A 17,028-nucleotide genomic window follows, 5' to 3' on the forward strand; every position below is an offset into this window, starting at 1 on the left:
TAACCTGCCTTTTCTTTCCATTTCAACGGAGGTCTTCCCTCAAGGCATCCCACAGTTCTTTCCTATAAGCAGGAGACCACCAGTAGGGTCTTGCCACCTCCTTCTGTTGGGTCGGATGATCCCGTTATCAGGTGTGTGATGACTGCATCCAAATCATTCTTCTCCCTACTCTTTCTACAAAGGGCCCATTGTTCTTAGCATCTTCGCCCCCGGAGTGGGCCGGGAATCCCAGGTCTACCCTTGCACTTTCATTGCCATGAAGTCAACTGGAGCCCCTGGATCCAGCCCATGAGATGCCGCCAGCCATGGCCACCATGTCTGAGCCCCATACTCTCCCTTCCATGGTCACTTCTTCCCGCTGCAGAGCACACAGAGTCTTTTCAATTTGCTGTGTAGACAGAACCCTCTCCTGTTCTCAGAGCACTCCTCCTGGTTGACACGGTTTCCTTTTCTCCATGGAAACACAGATGTGTTAACATGGCCAAAATCCAATGACTCATCTACTACTGGGACAAGAAGGTAGGTACAGGGGCCCGGGATTATTTCCCATCAACTTCTGTTTCTGGAGGCGAGTTCTGCCCTTTGAGGACAATGTCAGATTGTTGTTTTAAATGGAATGGCCATGACATTCATAGGGGCCAGCTGTTCAGTCAGTACTAATGGCTATAGCACAAAAAGACAGACTGAAATGCTCAGCTTTCCCCAAAGAATAAACACATATGGGCCGAATGGGAGTTCTACACAAATTTGGGAAAAGTCTCCCTGACTCTCTGGACAGGAATATTCTAGAAGGCTAGCAGGGAAAAACCTTCCCACTCTCTATGATTCATGCACTCGGGAGCTACAACGGACCTTAGAAACGAACTCGTTGGCTTTCTCATGTGTAGGTAAAGAAGCTGAGCAACTTTCCCCCAGATCACATGGCTCTTTAGTGAGGACTGGAGCCCTCGGGCCGGAGTTGAGTGATTTTTCTCTGTACCTCCTCACATCTCTGATCCTCTGCCTCGACAGTACAATGCGGACGGCTTTGTAAATACAGCGGCGTTATCACAAATGAGCTGTTCAGATCAAGGCGCCGTGTCAACAGCTGAAAGATTTACCTTCACATCCAGCACGTGCAGCTCCACCCGCACCAAGCTGTCCTCCTCGGTAAACATCTCGATTCTGTTGACGTGGCTGAAGTCGGCTAAAAGAGCCACCAGATTGGTTTTGGTGTTTATGACGTGGCTTATGCCGTATCGGGGCCCAACCAGGAGAGTCACTTCCGAGCGCTTTTCCGCCTGCTGAGAGATGTGGACAAAGCCTAAAAATCCTAGACCTCTAAAACACCATGCAGAGTTGAGCCTGAGAGTCTGTTCTTACAAGATTACATTTCTCCACTTAGAAGAACCAGACATTACAATTGCATCGAGGTGCTGATCAATTATGAATAAGGTAGAAAATAAATGTTATCAGAGCACATATATTCATAATCATGAGACATTTTTAGAAATAAGGACTTTTCTATTTTCTTTTTTAGCATGAAAGCAACTTCTGGCCCAGTGATTTAAAAGAAGGCCATTGTTAGAGTGCATCGATTATCTTGGTTCTTCATATTTCTTTTTCTAGGGCATTCTGCATTGGCGCCATCTAGTTTAACATTTCTTCTGATATTTCCAGACTGTGCTGCAGTCGATTAGAAATGAAGGCTGGAAAAGATTCACAGCTGATTTGCTTTTGTCAAAGGCAGCTCATTCAAGACAGCCTATGGCAGTGACATTCTGCAGGCTTCCGTAGCTCCCAAGAGAAAGCAAGAAAAAGCAATTACCACTAATGTTGCCTTGAACACACGACCCCCATACAGTCGAAGGTCACTGAGGAACTTGAGATAGTGGACCTTGGCTTGCAGTGCAGAGAGCTGAGGAGAGAAAAGAAACCTCAGGTGTTAATTCCAGTGGGTATGGTTCGGTTTCTGCTGGAGACCAGCTAAACACCAGTGGGAACCGGGGTGCTCTCACTGCCAACAGATGGGGCGTGACAAGGAGTGAAAGTAAATTGCTATGCATTTGGTTTCATGATAAAGGGCTGCAACAAGGCATCCAGATTAAAGCCTTTTATCTGGGGGGAAATGCATGGGGGTGGGTGGGTCATAAACATGGATATGCTGGGCCAGGGCACTCAAATGAGAACAAGATGGTAAGATATTCCACTGAAATGTCTGCTCGTTGGAGACTCCAAGAGTCGAGTGGTGCTTTCCAATCACGGGTAGGGACGAAGCGGGTTGTGTATAGGAGACTCACCTATACACAGAGCTTGTGGGAGTCATTTTGAACACACGCCTGCTATCTACATACAGCCCGTGGAAGAGGCTCTCCACACTCATCTCGAGTTTTGTAGAGTTTTTGCAAGTTTTCAGGGAAAGTGAACTTTCTGTGCTCCAATCATTGGGGAAATGTTTGAACTTGCCAGAAGTCCGTTTGATTAGTTCAACTCAAGCACCTTTTGAGTTTCGTGAAGGATATAAAAAATAAAATTTTATCCAGATAAAAATTACCTTTTAAAGACTTAAAAAGGGAGATTCCTACATCCTCAAAGGAGTACTTGGTTGTTAACTACACCTAAATGCATGGCCCTTTATGGCATTGTTAGTTAGCACTGTTCGGCCATCCTCCTTAAACCGAGAGCACTTTGCAAATTGATTTGAAAGCAAACCACTCACTCTTGGCTAGAGAAACTGACCTTTGTAGAAAAACAGAGATAGATAGATCCTAGAGCAGTTAACTGAATTGTTACAAAACCAGTGGGCCATGCCTGGAAAAAAATCCTATCGAGCCAATTGAAAGAAACTAGCTTTGGGCCAGTCAGAACTGAAATTTAAAAAAAAAGAAAATCTTTTTCTTTTTTTAAAGTTTACTTATTTGAGTAATCTTTACCCCCAACGCGGGGCTCGAAATCATGACCACGAGATCAAGAGCCACACACTCTACCCACTGAGCCAGCCCGGCACCCCTACAAAATCTGAGAGATCCTTGACGTTCTGCTAGATTTCTGTGAGCTGAATGCTTACGGAAATGAGGAAGTAAGGCAACAGTGGCTGGAGGGTGGCAAACCTGATTTTACATTTTTAAAAAGCCATGGGGTGAGAAGGGAATAGCAATAAGTATGTTTTAGCCAGTAAAAATGACTTATAACCCAATACCAAGACCAAAGAATTACCCATATAAACAGTGATTTGTATTAGAGCCACCCAAGTTTCTATGGCCAATATCAACCATTAAGTGTTCTCGGGCTGTTACACTGCTTCCAACTTTATAGATCCTGTATTTTTAGGTTCCTCTTTCTGGTTCTTGAAATCCTTTGCTTTTTATTACCTATAAACATAACTCTCCATTCTGACCCACAGTCTATTTTAAAATGTCCTTTCTGTTTCTTCTGATAAAAAAAAAAAAATAAGGGAGACTTTAACACTAACGATGGTGAATGGTAGAAAAAATTTTATCTTCCCTTCGAAAGTAAGATTTAATTCAGTGGTTGTCAACCAGGGGTGATTTTGTTCCCCGGGGCCCATTTGGCAATGCCTAAAAACATTTTTCTATGTCATGATTGAGGGCACCTTGTAGGTAGAGACCAGGGATGCTGCTAAATATCACACAAGGCACAAGACGGCCTCCCTCCCTCTGCCTTCCCCAGCAAAGAATGATTCCAAATGTCAACAAACCAACCCTGGTTTAAATAATGCGGTAGCTGGTCTGCGAGGACCCTTGCTGGCTGCTGTGCATTTAAGACAGTCTGAGTGGTAAGCAAGAGCACGATGGAAATGTACAATTATCTTGCAATTCTGTTCTCTAATCACAAGGTCTCAGTGGCTATGCAAGGTTCTCTTGCACGCACACGTGAACACATACACTCTCCGTGTAATAAGTCCATAGCTGACAAATAAATAAGTTTCCATAAGAACACTTACTTTTCATTAGCCTTAGAAACCGGTTAATAGTGGGGAAAAAGGGGGGGGGGTTGGGGTTATACAGTTACTGCCTATGAAAATATGGTGCCAAGTATTTTATTCACAGGCTAATTTTAAACAATTTTAAAAATGCATGCAAGCCTTTCTCTTTAAAATCCATTTTCTATTAAGATGCAAATGTGATACCTTTTTACCCGGTGGTACCAAGTTTTGATTTGCTTTGACAAGGTGTGAAAGTGCTTTCTTTATGTTCTTCTCTTTCATGCTTTGCAGCACAGCAGAGGGAAGAAAAGTCTCTAATCCCCATTCTTTTCTGCAATAAAGAGCATATCTTTAATTTCACATTCTTGTGATGATTAGTTATCTACGACAAAATGGCGCTCTGATGCATGTTGGAAGAAACGAACTCTGAGGAAGTCAGGAAATGGAGGTAGGTCCCCAATTAGGGAAGCAACTTCGAGTTTACACACAGAAAACATACTCTCTGAACAGTAATACATCTGTTTGCATTTTAAAGGAAACATATTCTTCCCTCTCCAGGGAGAATGCCTTTGGGACCAATGGAAATTGAAGAGACAATTTATCCAGCCTACCTCGGAGTCTCACTGAATTCATTCACATACCTGAGTATGTATTTCCAACACAACTTCTCCCAGTTCCTTTGTTTATTGCCATCGTTACTACTCCCCGTCAGCCCATACGGTCATTCTCTCTTCACTTAGAAGGGCCTATGCAACTCCTTCAGACCCCCAAACCATTCTTCCCTTCCTGTTCCCCAATGGCTGCTTCACTAGAAATACACACGTCTCTTCTCTGCCGGCCAGATGATGTCTGTCTAGGTCCTTCAAGCAACACTTCTTGCTGGTATGTGTGTGTGTGTGTGTGTGTGTGTAGTCAGGGTGGGGTTCATGACCCTTAAGTATGTGTGGCACTGATGGGGAGGTGCAAACGTCACCGATAGGTGTTCATATACAAGAAAAACAGATAGGACTGGGTTAATTAGTACAGGTTTGCGAAGGGCCCATTTCCCCAGCAAAGACTATAACCCTAGCCCAACAATGCTCCATATTTTGAACTCTATGAACTCTATCCTCATTGGTCAGGTGCCCAACCAGTGTCTCCTAAATACTGTAAAGACCTTCAAGGTTTGGTTATTTCTCCTGTGCCAGATCCTCTCCAAAGAAGGGTAGGGAGACGGCCTTTCCCCACTTGACCATCCATGCCATCGCTAGTTAAGATGGGGTTTTTCATGATCACCATGTCCGCCTTCTCCTCCTCCACTTGCACATATTTCTACCCATCACCTGGCACTCCTTATGGGGTGCCTGGTAATTCTACTTGTATCAGTATTTTAAATCATAACTTTTCATATCTTTTTTTAAAGACTTCATTTATTTATTTGAGAGAGAGAGTGCATGCATGCATACGAGCAGGGGGAGGGGCAGAGGGAGAGGGAGAAGCAGGCTCCCCGCTGAGTGGGGAGCCCAAAGCAGGATCCCCAGACCACGACCTGAGCTGCGGTCAGCCGCTCAACCGACTGAGTCACCCAGGCGCCCCTCATATCTTTATAATCGGATCACAAGTCCTTTATGCTCAGGATTATAATTTATGCAGTAAATTTGTACTTTCCACTGTCCCAGCGTGAATACCACATAAAATGCTCAGTGAATAGGTGTTGGGTGAGTGAATCAATTAATGAGAACATTCTTACTCAAGCCAGTTATCTCTGGGAGGTTTCTGCCTGTACCATATTCCAACTGGTAAACTGTGGGGACAGACAATCGGAACAGAAATGCATTTTAATGGTCTGAAAACCACGGCAGGTTGTTCAGGCCTTTTCACATGGAGGCCAGTATCATCCGTGCCCAGGAACGTACGAAAGGGGAACGGATGAGGGAGTGAATGTGTCCAGCTGAGCGTAAGACCTCTCTGTGAGCCGAGTCTCTCTCAGGTGACACTCACAGCCTGTGTGGCAAGAAAGAGATAAGCCACCTGCGACAAAGAGTGAGCCAAGAAGGGAAGGCCTGAGGTTCTCAAACTGCACGTGAGGATTTGTCCCTCGGTGTAGACGGGACAGCTGAGAGTCATGAGAACAGAGGTCTCGGAGTCAGCGACCTGGAGCTCTCATCCTCCCGCACACAGGCTCACGAACTCTGTTGAGAAGAAGCCATTTTGCTCCCTGGTGGGTCAAGCTGGCGTGCGGGAATTTAGAAAGGCTTTACAGGCAGCCCACAGGAAGCTTCTTGGGAAGGTGGGATTTCAATGAGCTTGTACATCACTTGTGCAGATGGAGAGGGCTCTAAGGCTTTTAGTGTTAGGTGGAGATGTGGCTTCAGTCCTGCCATAAACTTTGAAGTACGAGCGTTCCTTTCTTTAGCATCAGCGCTGCCAAGATTAAGAGAGTTGTGGTGGCTTCCTTCTGAATCACCTACCACTGGGAAGCCAACAGACCGGGTGACAGAGGCTTCTCTTTGAAAGGGCCACCCTTAAGGAGACCTAACTGAAGGCAACACAAACTGCTTATTTCTAAGCGGGGATCTTCTCTGGCCAAAGAGGTCGGAGTATATGCTGACGGCAAGCCAGAGAAGGCAGTCACATTTCCCAAACAACATTCGAATCCCAAAGCCAATTGTGATTGCCTAGCACCCTTTCCCACCATTACAGTTTTTTTTACTACCAATACCATCCTTCCTGATTGTGACCGAGAGCGGTACTTTGATACTGCCCTTTAGCCCCCTGAAGCGATCTCAGGTGATGCAGGCCACTTTCTCAACACAGGGGCTTCCACTGATCACACTAACGTGGAGCACGATGTGGAGCTGCACTGCCTGGGTTCGAATCCTGAGCCCTCTAGCTAGTAGCCGTGTGACTCGGGCCAGGTCCCTTGTCCTACTGTGCCTGGGTTGGCTCATCTGCAAAATACAGCTAAAATGCTACTGCTCCCCTAGGGACGTCATGAGAATCAAAGACCTTCATGTCTGAAAAGCACGGAGACCAAAGCTTGGCTTAGAATCAAGTCCGTTTAGGACTTTTAAAAAAGGTATGCTTCATTTGAAATCTGATCCTCTTTTAACCACAATTCGCTAAAGGTGGATTATGTAAGAAGTGGATCTCTTCCACCCAAAACGAACACGATGTTCATACATTGTGCCCATGTTGAACAAAAGCCCTTCCACAAACAAGATCAATTTTGGAAATAGAGACATACGTCAAAAATCCCACTTGGGCGTTACGGAGGCAGCATCCCTGTGCCTGAGACGGCTCTGAGGCTCAACACTTACTCGATGTATTTGAGAGAGATTTTCTGCGTTTGCTTGGTGGTAACGGTTGCGATGTACATTTGCAGAGCCGCCAGCCGCAGGGCTATGTCATATTTCAGCTCAGGCCCAAACCGCTCCTGTACAACGTCGTTACAGCTCTGCAAAAAGAGACCAGCAGAGGGCGCCATGGGTCAAAGAATGGGTCGCAGCACGCTGTCTCGGGGAACAGGTGACCTGCACTTCCCCACAGTTCCAACCTTGGCTTCAAAGGCGAGGAGGCCAAACGTGGAAACACTTCCACCAGGCCACTTGGAGCCCAGTCTGAACTGGGCTGCATGCACACACACAGAGACCACACAAAACATCCAACATTCATCGACAAGTGAGCTGCTATTTAAATACTTAGCTTTTTGTAAGAATAATAGGAATGTAGGTCGGTCTCCAAACACAGGTGCCTCAATGGAACACGCAAAGCACGGACAGCACCACGTGCCTTCTGCTGGGGTTGGAATGCTGGGTTCGAATCCTGTTCTTCCACTACAGAGGGGTGGGGACTTGGGCAAGCTCCTTAAAATTGTTCTGTGCCTCAGTTTCCTCTTTTGTAAATTGGGGACAATACTGCTCCCCATTCACAGGGTTATGGTGAGGATTAAATGGCTGAACAACGTAAAGCCCTTAGGACTCTGCCGGGTACGTTTTAAGTGTTTGTAGGCGTACACGGCTGTCATCACTAACGTCTCTAACTTCCTCTTCGCTATCTCGAGCAGCTTTCGGGAGGTGGAGTTAGCAAGGCAATGGACAGGAGCAGCTCTGGACTCACACCCCGCTGCTTCGGAATCTTGGCTTCACCAATGCCCCCTGCGCATGTAACTTCAACCACTTTCCTCTCGCAGCCTCAGTTTACTCATCTGTGCAATGGGGATTCATGCCAACGACCTCACTGGGGGTGGTGCCAAGATTGAATGAGCTACGTATCATCGCGGTGCACTGGTGCGCTCAGTAGAGGGTTGCTATTGAAATCCTCGGTTCATTCCAGTGGTGCCTGCCCCTGCTGGGACTCTGAGGCTGTCATCCCCTATCCCTGGGCCTCAGTTTGCTCATCTGTAAGAGGGAGATGCCTACATCACAGGGTGATGAGCATCCAATTGAAGAGGGGCTGAGAAACGTGCCAAGTCCTGTGTCACCCTAGTGACTGGCCTTCCAGTAGTGTGCTCACTTGTTAGGAGCAGAGCGCGGAGCTGCACATTGCCGGGAAGCACGGCATTGTTTCATTACATTCTGCCTATGTGTGCGCATGCATTTCTGTTCTGGAAAACTGGGCTTTTGGACTAGAAAATATGATATTTAGCCTCCTTCTTCCTTGTTTGCCTTGTTCCGAGATTTCAAATGCAAAAACTGTCTCTGACTCTGTTTGGCTCTTTTCCAAGAAAAGCACCTTTGTGACCCCTTCCTATGTTGACTTGACTCAGTGCGAACACGTACTGCTATATGGTTTCCGCGCACCATATTCACCCGTCAAACACTTACCCATGCCCTAGTGGAGCTGTACAACGCATGCTCTGTCCTCACAGTCCGGGCCCGTGCCTCTCGGCTTATCCCTTCACCCCTAAGAGGGAAGTCCCATTCTCTCCCTGCCTCCATCCTTCGTACGGTCTTCTACCTTTGCTTCTCCTTCACACCTCACACCTGTCAGGACGGCAAGCACTCCTCGCTGGAAGCGGGTCTGACAGGGGGCGGGACACAGGGCGGGCTGAGTGAAGGCCCCCTCTGAGTGCCATTCCAGGCTGCCATTTTGTTCTACTTTTGGGTTTCTCAGTTACTTCCCAGTGCCTAGGGGTGTCCATGAAGGGGCACCATGGGGTGGAGTTCTTGTGAGGGGGAGGTGGGGGAAGCCCCCGGGGAACAGTGCCAGGCCATCACAAGCCCTTGATGCTTGCTACTAAATCATTTGAATAAACGGCTTTCTCCTAGGACTGCTATTGCATGTCACGTGTGAAACAGGATTTTAGCATAGGACTTAGAGACAAAAGCTTTGAGCCTAGGCTCTGTCAACTACTAATAGAATGACCTCGAACATGGCATTTCATCTCTCAAGTCTGTTTTCCTACCTGAAAAGTGGGCTAACCCTCAAGGTTGCTGGCACACCTCTTAAGGATGTTGCATAAACTGGAATGCGCTTTATTAGCGTGAGTCACCACTATTACTTCTCCAAAGAGTTGTGACTGGGACTGTTGTTTCCCACCCTTTTCATACCCTGTGTTTAACCAGACTTCTGGGTGAGGTTTTTGTCAAGGTGATTAGTCACTTAATTACATTATATAATTAGTCCAGATGGATCCTGGAGAATTAGCGCGAAGTCTGACATATATGTTGTGTGGGACAGATCATGCTTTTATTACTCATAACTACAGGACTTAAAATACAGTCAACACAAGCAAATGGTGCTCATGGTTTTGCTGAATGGAGGTCCTCACATCGCAGACTCTACTTAGGCCTAAGAAAGTTCATTTACAATGGACATGTTAGATATTAAAAAGGAAACCAACGCTGCACCAAATGTTTTAAAACATTTTGTAGCCTCTTAGGTGTTGTCCTGTTTACGAATCACTGTAACCATCTTTTTCTTCCTAGATAACGGACAGGTAATCATGAACTTCAACAGTCTGAATGGTTAGGGTTTTCTGTTACTCTCTATGCTAAAATCTGTAAAATACCTCACAGCCCATTAGCGAGCGGGAGGTTAGCAGATAGTACCTCTGTTTTCATTGTCGTGGTTCGTCTAGAGTCAACGGCTATTGTCCTCAACAGGAATCCACAAAGCTGAATGGAGTTAGGTCTTTGTAATATGATCTATATCGTTTTTGTTTACTCTTTTGTTCTCTAGGCTAACTTTACTGCATCTTTTTAGTGCCTTAGAATCGATATGGGCACCCAGCACCATTTGCAGATCCACCGACTTACGTCAGACAGATAAGTTTTTTTAGACATACCTCACATTCTGTGATACAGAGTCTGATGCCAAGAAATTCTCATTTCCTATTCTCGGTAGCGGACATAGGAGATGATAGTAGCTTAATTTTGGTCCACCACACATGGCTTCCCACCCTCCTCCCTCCCTCCATTGGCTACTCCTTGAAGGGGTGACTGGCTAGCCCACCAGCCATGCAACAGCCAAGGTGGGAAAGCAGAAACGTCATCCGTGTTTTTCGAGTCCCTGGGCAAGATCGCCGGCCAGGTTTTCCGCTTCTTCGTGCGGTCCCACAGGTATAAAAAGTGTCTCTTTTGAATAAGGAAGCTCTCTATGCACTGTGTCAGATTTGAGTAGACACGCCTTAAAAAAAGACTCGTGCTCAGCAGTACCCCTGGTCTACCTAAGAGGTCGGCCCTCTGCAGGGGAAACACAACCACATTCCTCTTTTGTAAATGCAACGGGCATTTTTAAATGGGATGTTTAAAAGAGGAGCAGAGTAAAATGGTTTGGAAACATCATCTTGTGACTGGGAGGCATACGTGATTATAGGGAATGACAAGTGAATGCATCCAATGCGCTGACTGGCACCTATAGCTATTTCCTTGCGACTAACAAGCTAAAAGACCTAGCGTATCCTCTGAGCTGCTATGGCAGAGCCCAGGGTTGGGTCTTCGCAGGAATAGAGGGATGAGGCAGTCACATCTGGGTTATTCGGCCTGCCAGGGAAGGGGGCATAGAGTTGAGGGGTCCAGGTGACCAAAGTTGAACATTTAAAAAACCCAGGTCATGACAGTTTCGCTGTTCTGGGTAGAAAACGGTGTGAGGTGCACCACACATTTCTTTACTTGATGAACGGGGTATGCTGAATAGGACTTGCCTTTTCCAAATGACACAGGGTTATCTTCATGAACATTAATCATCCTACTGAGCTGCAAGTACCACAGTCTCTTCCAAAGACCACTGAGGTGGGGAATGTTTAAGCGGGTCTTGCCCTTAGTGCCCCATCTGCTGGAATGTTCCGGTACATATTCTGCTTTTTTTCTCCTTCAACTTAATTTCTGTTCTCTAGCGCTTATTGCCACTTTAATTTATGTCACCATTCCTAACCTCTGGCATTTATCTTGTCTATGTCTCTCCGGCATCTTCTACCTGTTTTCCTATTCCACTCAACTTTTTAAAGCCCACAGAAGTTTTGAAATATACAAGAAAATGTTGAGAATAGGAAAACAAAAACCAGTGTATCAACTACCTAGAATTAACAAAGGTTTCTTTTTCCAACTTCTTTGCTTTTTATTTCTTATGGCTCCAGAAATCCTTGCCTTATACAGGTATGCCAGCCAGAGGGAGCATGTCTAATGGTTTTTTTTTTGTTTTGTTTTGTTTTTTTTGCCTTGCTTTGGCATTTTCTCCTTTTTTTTTTTTGTCAGGGGAGGTTACATTTAGGTTTACAATCTCTTTGAGTAGATCTAATGTGAGATGCTTAAACTTCAGGTAAACGGGTTCTTACTGTTTAATGTGATTGTACTGGGAATTTAAGTGAGAGTAATGGGAAGCAGTTATGGAAAAATACAGGAACATCTCCTAAATGTCAAACGAATAAATTCCCTCTGGGGCAAACTAGCAGATTCTCATCTCTTGAAGCCTTGTTTTTTGAGAATTATAACCCAGAACTGGAGATAGTCAGCCTGCAAAAGATACTATTTTCTTAAAGTCTTATTGCCTTGAAATTAATTATTCCGTTATAAGGAATATCACATTTCAGAACAATCGAAGCACCAAATAAAAAAAAAAGTGAACGAATAAATGAGTGAATAAAGGAGAAGGGAAAGAAAATCTTTTTTATAGTAGAATGCTAAATTAATAAATGAAGGAGAAATAATGGAATTAGAAAGATCATCATTCTGCACCCTTGCAGTAATAATGGATTCTGGCAAGAACCATCAGTGAATACTAAAACCAGTGAGTGAAAGAGTATTAAGAGAGTTGCCAAGTGCCTCTCCACAAATTACTTATTAATTACAAAAAAACTAGTAACTTCTGAATGGATAAATTTGGAGAACATCACCGTAACCAAGAGTCAAAGTTAACCTCACCATTACGGGGACAAATGGACATCATATGCCCCCCAATGTGTGCGCTAATGAGGACATGAAGTCATGCATGTTTTTATTCTGCCCAAATAATATAACCTCAACCTAATCAGGAGAAAACCTCACAGACACCCAAAATGAGAAATTGCTACAAAATAACTGACCAGTACTCCTTAAAACTGTCAAGGTGTTGGAAGTCAAAGAAAGGCTGAGGAATATTCTGGACTTCAGGAGATTGAAGTGACATGACAACTAGATGCAAAATGAGATCCTGGCGTGGATCCTGTTGTAGAAGAAAATGGATTTCTAGAAGAAAAAGGCCATTCTGGGGACAGTAGGCAAAATCTGGATATAGACTGTACACTAGAACAGAAATGTATCAGTGTTAAATTTTCTTATTTTGTTAGTTATGCTATGATTATATAAGAAAATGTCTTTGCTACTAGGAAATACACACTAAAGTAGTTAGGGGTAAATGAGCAGGATTTGGAAAATGACATTCATGTGGTTTAGAAAAATAACGTGTGTGTGCGCGTGCATGCGTGCACGCACTGGGGAACATGTGTTCTCACTAAAGATAAAGTAAATATGGTAAAATGTGAACAACTGGTGAATCTGGGTGAAGATTATCAAAGAGTTCTTTTACTACTCTTGCAACTTTCTCTTAAGTATGAAATGATTTCAAAATCCAAAGGGAAAATTAAAAAAAACCACCATGGAATCATTTCACAATGCATGGAGCATGGGGTGGGGGACAAAGAAAGAAGATCCCAAATGAATGAATTTAGGGGCAAAAGCGCCACATTTATTTTTTTTCTTTTTTCTTTTTTTAAAGATTTTATTTATTTATTTGAGAGAGCGAGAATGAGAGAGAGAGAGAGAGAGAGAGAGAGAGCGAGCACATGAGAGGGGGGAGGGTCAGAGGGAGAAGCAGACTCCCCGCTGAGCAGCAGGGAGCCCCATGCGGGACTCGATCCCGGGACTCCAGGAGCATGACCTGAGCCGAAGGCAGTCGCTTAACCGACTGAGCCATCCAGGCGCCCAAAACGCCACATTTAATTTATCCCCCAATATTAATATAAAACGTGCTCAAATTCTCACATACCTGAACATAGAGATACTCGAAAGCAACTGGATCTCTCCTCAAAAGGTCAATTGGATCCTTTGGGACAAAGCTAATTCGGAAAAGACACCTCATCTTATGGGAGCTGGGCCGCTGTGTCACCTAGAAGATCAGACCAAACACAAGAATCCTTCAGTGCCAGCAGAGGGAACGCAGAAGCAAACGGCAACTTCGTTTTAACACCAAGGAAGGAAGTGGTCAAGGTTCTTTTATGATGTGTCCTAGATACTCACTCCCTGAAAGCTGCACGTATCCTAGGTTATGTTCCGCAGAAGCCAACCCTGAGATGATGGACCTACTAAGGAACTGCTTCTGGGAGAGACCAGTAACGGAGTCGGGGGAGCAGCTCAGGCAGGAGAGGAGCCAAGGAAGGGCAGAGTGCACAGCAGTGGGCAGCTACAGCCTGACCCACAGGGGACTCAGGAGGATCATCTACACTGCAGAGCCACCAGGACCTGAGCCAAAGGAGCGCAGATCAGCCATTGGTTTCAGGCTGTCCCAGGGGGATGCGAATTTCCAGGCGTGGACAGAATGGGCTACCGCAGTCTAGGGGCAGTCCTCTGAAGAAGATCCGAAGATGCTGGTGCCGGAAGTGATAGAGCACCAAAACTAGGGTGGGGGGTGGGGGGTTGAAAAGGGGATCTGGAGGCAGAGCACAGAGACTGGGATTACTGTATGACACAGCTGTGGGTTTTTTCTAAATGAGACTCCAGACTGACTGCAGCAGGGAAAGCAGGACGTGTCAAACTTGGATGACAATGCATTGGAAAGTCAGAAAACAAAAGTTTTGGCCCGAGCACTAAATCTGGAGTCCACAAGTTTCCAAACTACCCCAAACTTTCAATAACAGGACACTGTTCAAGTTGTTCAAGGGAGCTTAGAATACACCACAGCTTCTTTAGGGCTAAGGACCATGGATTGTTTTGTTTTCCTCTTTTACAGTACAGTGTAGGCCAACTACTAGGTGTTACGTTTCTTAATTCCCCCTTTTTTTTTTTAAAGATTTTGTTTATTTATTTGACAGAGAGAGACACACACACACAGAGAGGGAACACAAGCAGGGGAAGCGGGAGAGGGAGAAGCAGGCTTCCCGCGGAGCAGGGAGCCCGATGCGGGGCTCGATCCCACAACCCTGGGACCATGACCTGAGCCGAAAGCAAATGCCTAACGACTGAGCCACCCAGGCGCCCCTCTTAATTCCTTTTGCAACTGAAGGGAATCAGCCAATGTAATAGTAGGTGCTTCATAAACAGCCAAATGAATACAAGACATTGGACTCCAAGGAAGAAGGTAAGAGCTCTTCGATTTCCCTTAAAGAGGTCAACACGATGCACCTGAACCAGGCACCATGAACCAACAGTTGCTCTACTTGTAGTTTCACGTACTTGTGTGTGCTTTTCTATGTATCTGTACGTAGCTTCATGGCCTTGTAACTCCTTTGTTACAGAGGACAAATTTAGCAAAATAAAAATGTTGGTGAACGGCAACTGAAAGTTCAAAATAAAAATAGCAACAGCTTTACTGAACCCCATGTTGTGTGTGCGCACACGCATTCTTCCAGTTGACATTGCTAATTTTGTTGACCTGAAGAATTTCAGTGGGAAAACACTCCTTCTAAAGGTATAAGGCATACTGAAAAGTAGTAACACTGACCCAGCTTTTTGGCTGTGGGTGGGATTACAGACCTGAGTGGACTCACCAGCCCATGGGCTGGGGGCTGCTCATCACCAGCTGAAGGTCAACCAAACCAAGAAGAAGAAAATGTGGGAACTCTAAGAGACCCGAAGTGCTGCTCGGGCCTGCTGTGGCGTTGTACAGTGACGTCATAGAGTATTTTGTCAGAAGGTCTGGGCTGAGGTTAGAAAGTCGGGTATCATTTCATTACTGGTTAAAAATCTATCTTTGCCGAATTTTCCACAAGCGATCTTGAGTCTACTTTCATCATCAGGAGGCTGCACTAGTTTTGGGAAATCATGTAATGCAAAAAAAGCGCTTTAGACTCATTAGAAAATGCAGTCCATAAAAAGAACAGTCCCTAAAACAAACAAGAAAACAATTTGCTCGAAACTTACAGTAGTATGTAAATAGACAATAGTATTTTCTATGTAAAGTTTAGTTATAAGCTGCCAGAAACTCAGAGCTGTTTAAAAGTTCTTTTGAGGGTCTTCACCAAAATTGAATGTTTTAAATGATTTTTGTTATTGGACACATTTCTTATACTTACTCTCCCTTTCTGCCATGCCTATAAATATTTTGGTGATCAAGCTTTTCATAAGCAGTGCTTTCAGAGGCATATAGCTGGTTTGTCTCAGGAGATTTAAATCAAACAGTTTTCTTTCTAGAGAGCATACTTGAAGTTTTAACACTTCGCTTCTAGTTCTGGCTAAACTTGAAACAAAGCCTCTTCTAGAAAGATAAGGGAAGAATCAGGGTTAGGGGCTTTTTGTTTCCTTCTAACATTCTAATGGAGATTTAATAAACGGAAATCAATCTGGAACGAGAAATTATGTGTACCTAGCACCCAAAGAGACTCTGAAAGGATCTCTGTCCAGCTAAAATCATCAGCAAGCAGTTTTCCCATAGAGGCTATGTAGTAGATAGAAGTTCAGAGGGAACGTCTAAACGCAAGTATCAGAAAGTTGTGGGAGGTTTCATTAGACTCACAGCAACTGGCTGTCGGCCCCTAGGCCCTTGGCATTTACCGCTACCAGCTGAAGGCTGCTCACTGCAAATACCTGTGACCATCGGCCGGCACCAGGCATCTGCAGAGCCGGGGAGCGACTGCCCTCGGGAGCAGCCCACCACCACCACCACCACCACCACCACGACCACCACGACCACCACGACCACCACCAAAGGACAAATGCCGCCACGCGCCACTGCTTAGGTGGGATACCTCCCAGGTATGTTCTAGGCGTGTTCTCCACTGGCTCGCAGTGCTCCCCAGTAGGACTGAGCTCCGGTGGCCCACAGTGGAAACTGGCTCGTCACCACGCTCTCTACCGGCGCCCCTGTTGTTCCCATTTCCCTTCTTCATCCTCTGCCAGCGCTTCCTGGTATCACCTCCCAAAGAGCCACGTGCCCCCAAGCCCTTGTCTTAAGTCCGGCGTCTGGGGGAACTCCAAGCCAGACAATGACCTTTCACATGGGGGATTCTGATTATCGGGGCTTGTTCCCCTAGAGCCAAGTACAAAAGAAGTCCTCTGTTTCCAAGGGAGTTTAGGCACAGGTTAAAATAATAAACAATACGAGACGTGATTTCAAATATCTATAGGTCGATTTAAAACTGGTAAAGATAGGTCAAGTGTAGGCGGAGGGCTATAAATGAACACGAATGAAAGCTTTGTAACTAATTCCCTGCACTGAGTTGGACTGAATCAAGAGGTTTAGGGATATTGTGGGAGCAAACTCGCGGGACACCAGCTTCTAGTTATGCAACGACCAGGAAGCACTTTAGTGTGACAACACCTTCAGCTACTCTATCCATCTGGGGGCACCTTGACTCCTTGCTTCTCCTCCTGGTCTCCCTGCATGTCCCTCTCCCTCCCTAAAGTTCCTTATCACTGAGCTCTCCCACATAAAAGGAGCATGCTGAAATCCCTTATACTTCCAGCAAACACTCGGCTTGTGTCGAATCACAA

General features: G+C 45.3%; 1 protein-coding gene across 2 annotated transcripts in view; it reads right to left on the bottom strand.

Moving 5' to 3' along the window:
• The window catches only part of FRMPD4 (FERM and PDZ domain containing 4), a 204,981-nt gene that overhangs the window by 14,700 nt on the left and 173,253 nt on the right, over nt 1–17,028 (bottom strand). For both annotated transcript variants that reach the window (XM_028115010.2, XM_028115009.2), the window contains 5 exons: nt 13,370–13,489; nt 7,225–7,361; nt 4,130–4,256; nt 1,808–1,897; nt 1,101–1,283 (listed from right to left, as the gene is read on the bottom strand). In XM_028115010.2, the coding sequence (XP_027970811.2) occupies nt 1,101–1,283; nt 1,808–1,897; nt 4,130–4,256; nt 7,225–7,361; nt 13,370–13,489 (657 nt within the window). The remainder of the gene's footprint in view (nt 1–1,100; nt 1,284–1,807; nt 1,898–4,129; nt 4,257–7,224; nt 7,362–13,369; nt 13,490–17,028) is intronic.

Source organism: Eumetopias jubatus, unplaced genomic scaffold (genome assembly GCF_037043125.1).
Source record: "Eumetopias jubatus isolate StellerSeaLion01/CBP00866 unplaced genomic scaffold, mEumJub1_p1.0 scaffold_11, whole genome shotgun sequence".
In the NCBI taxonomy this organism is placed as follows: Eukaryota; Metazoa; Chordata; class Mammalia; order Carnivora; family Otariidae; genus Eumetopias; species Eumetopias jubatus.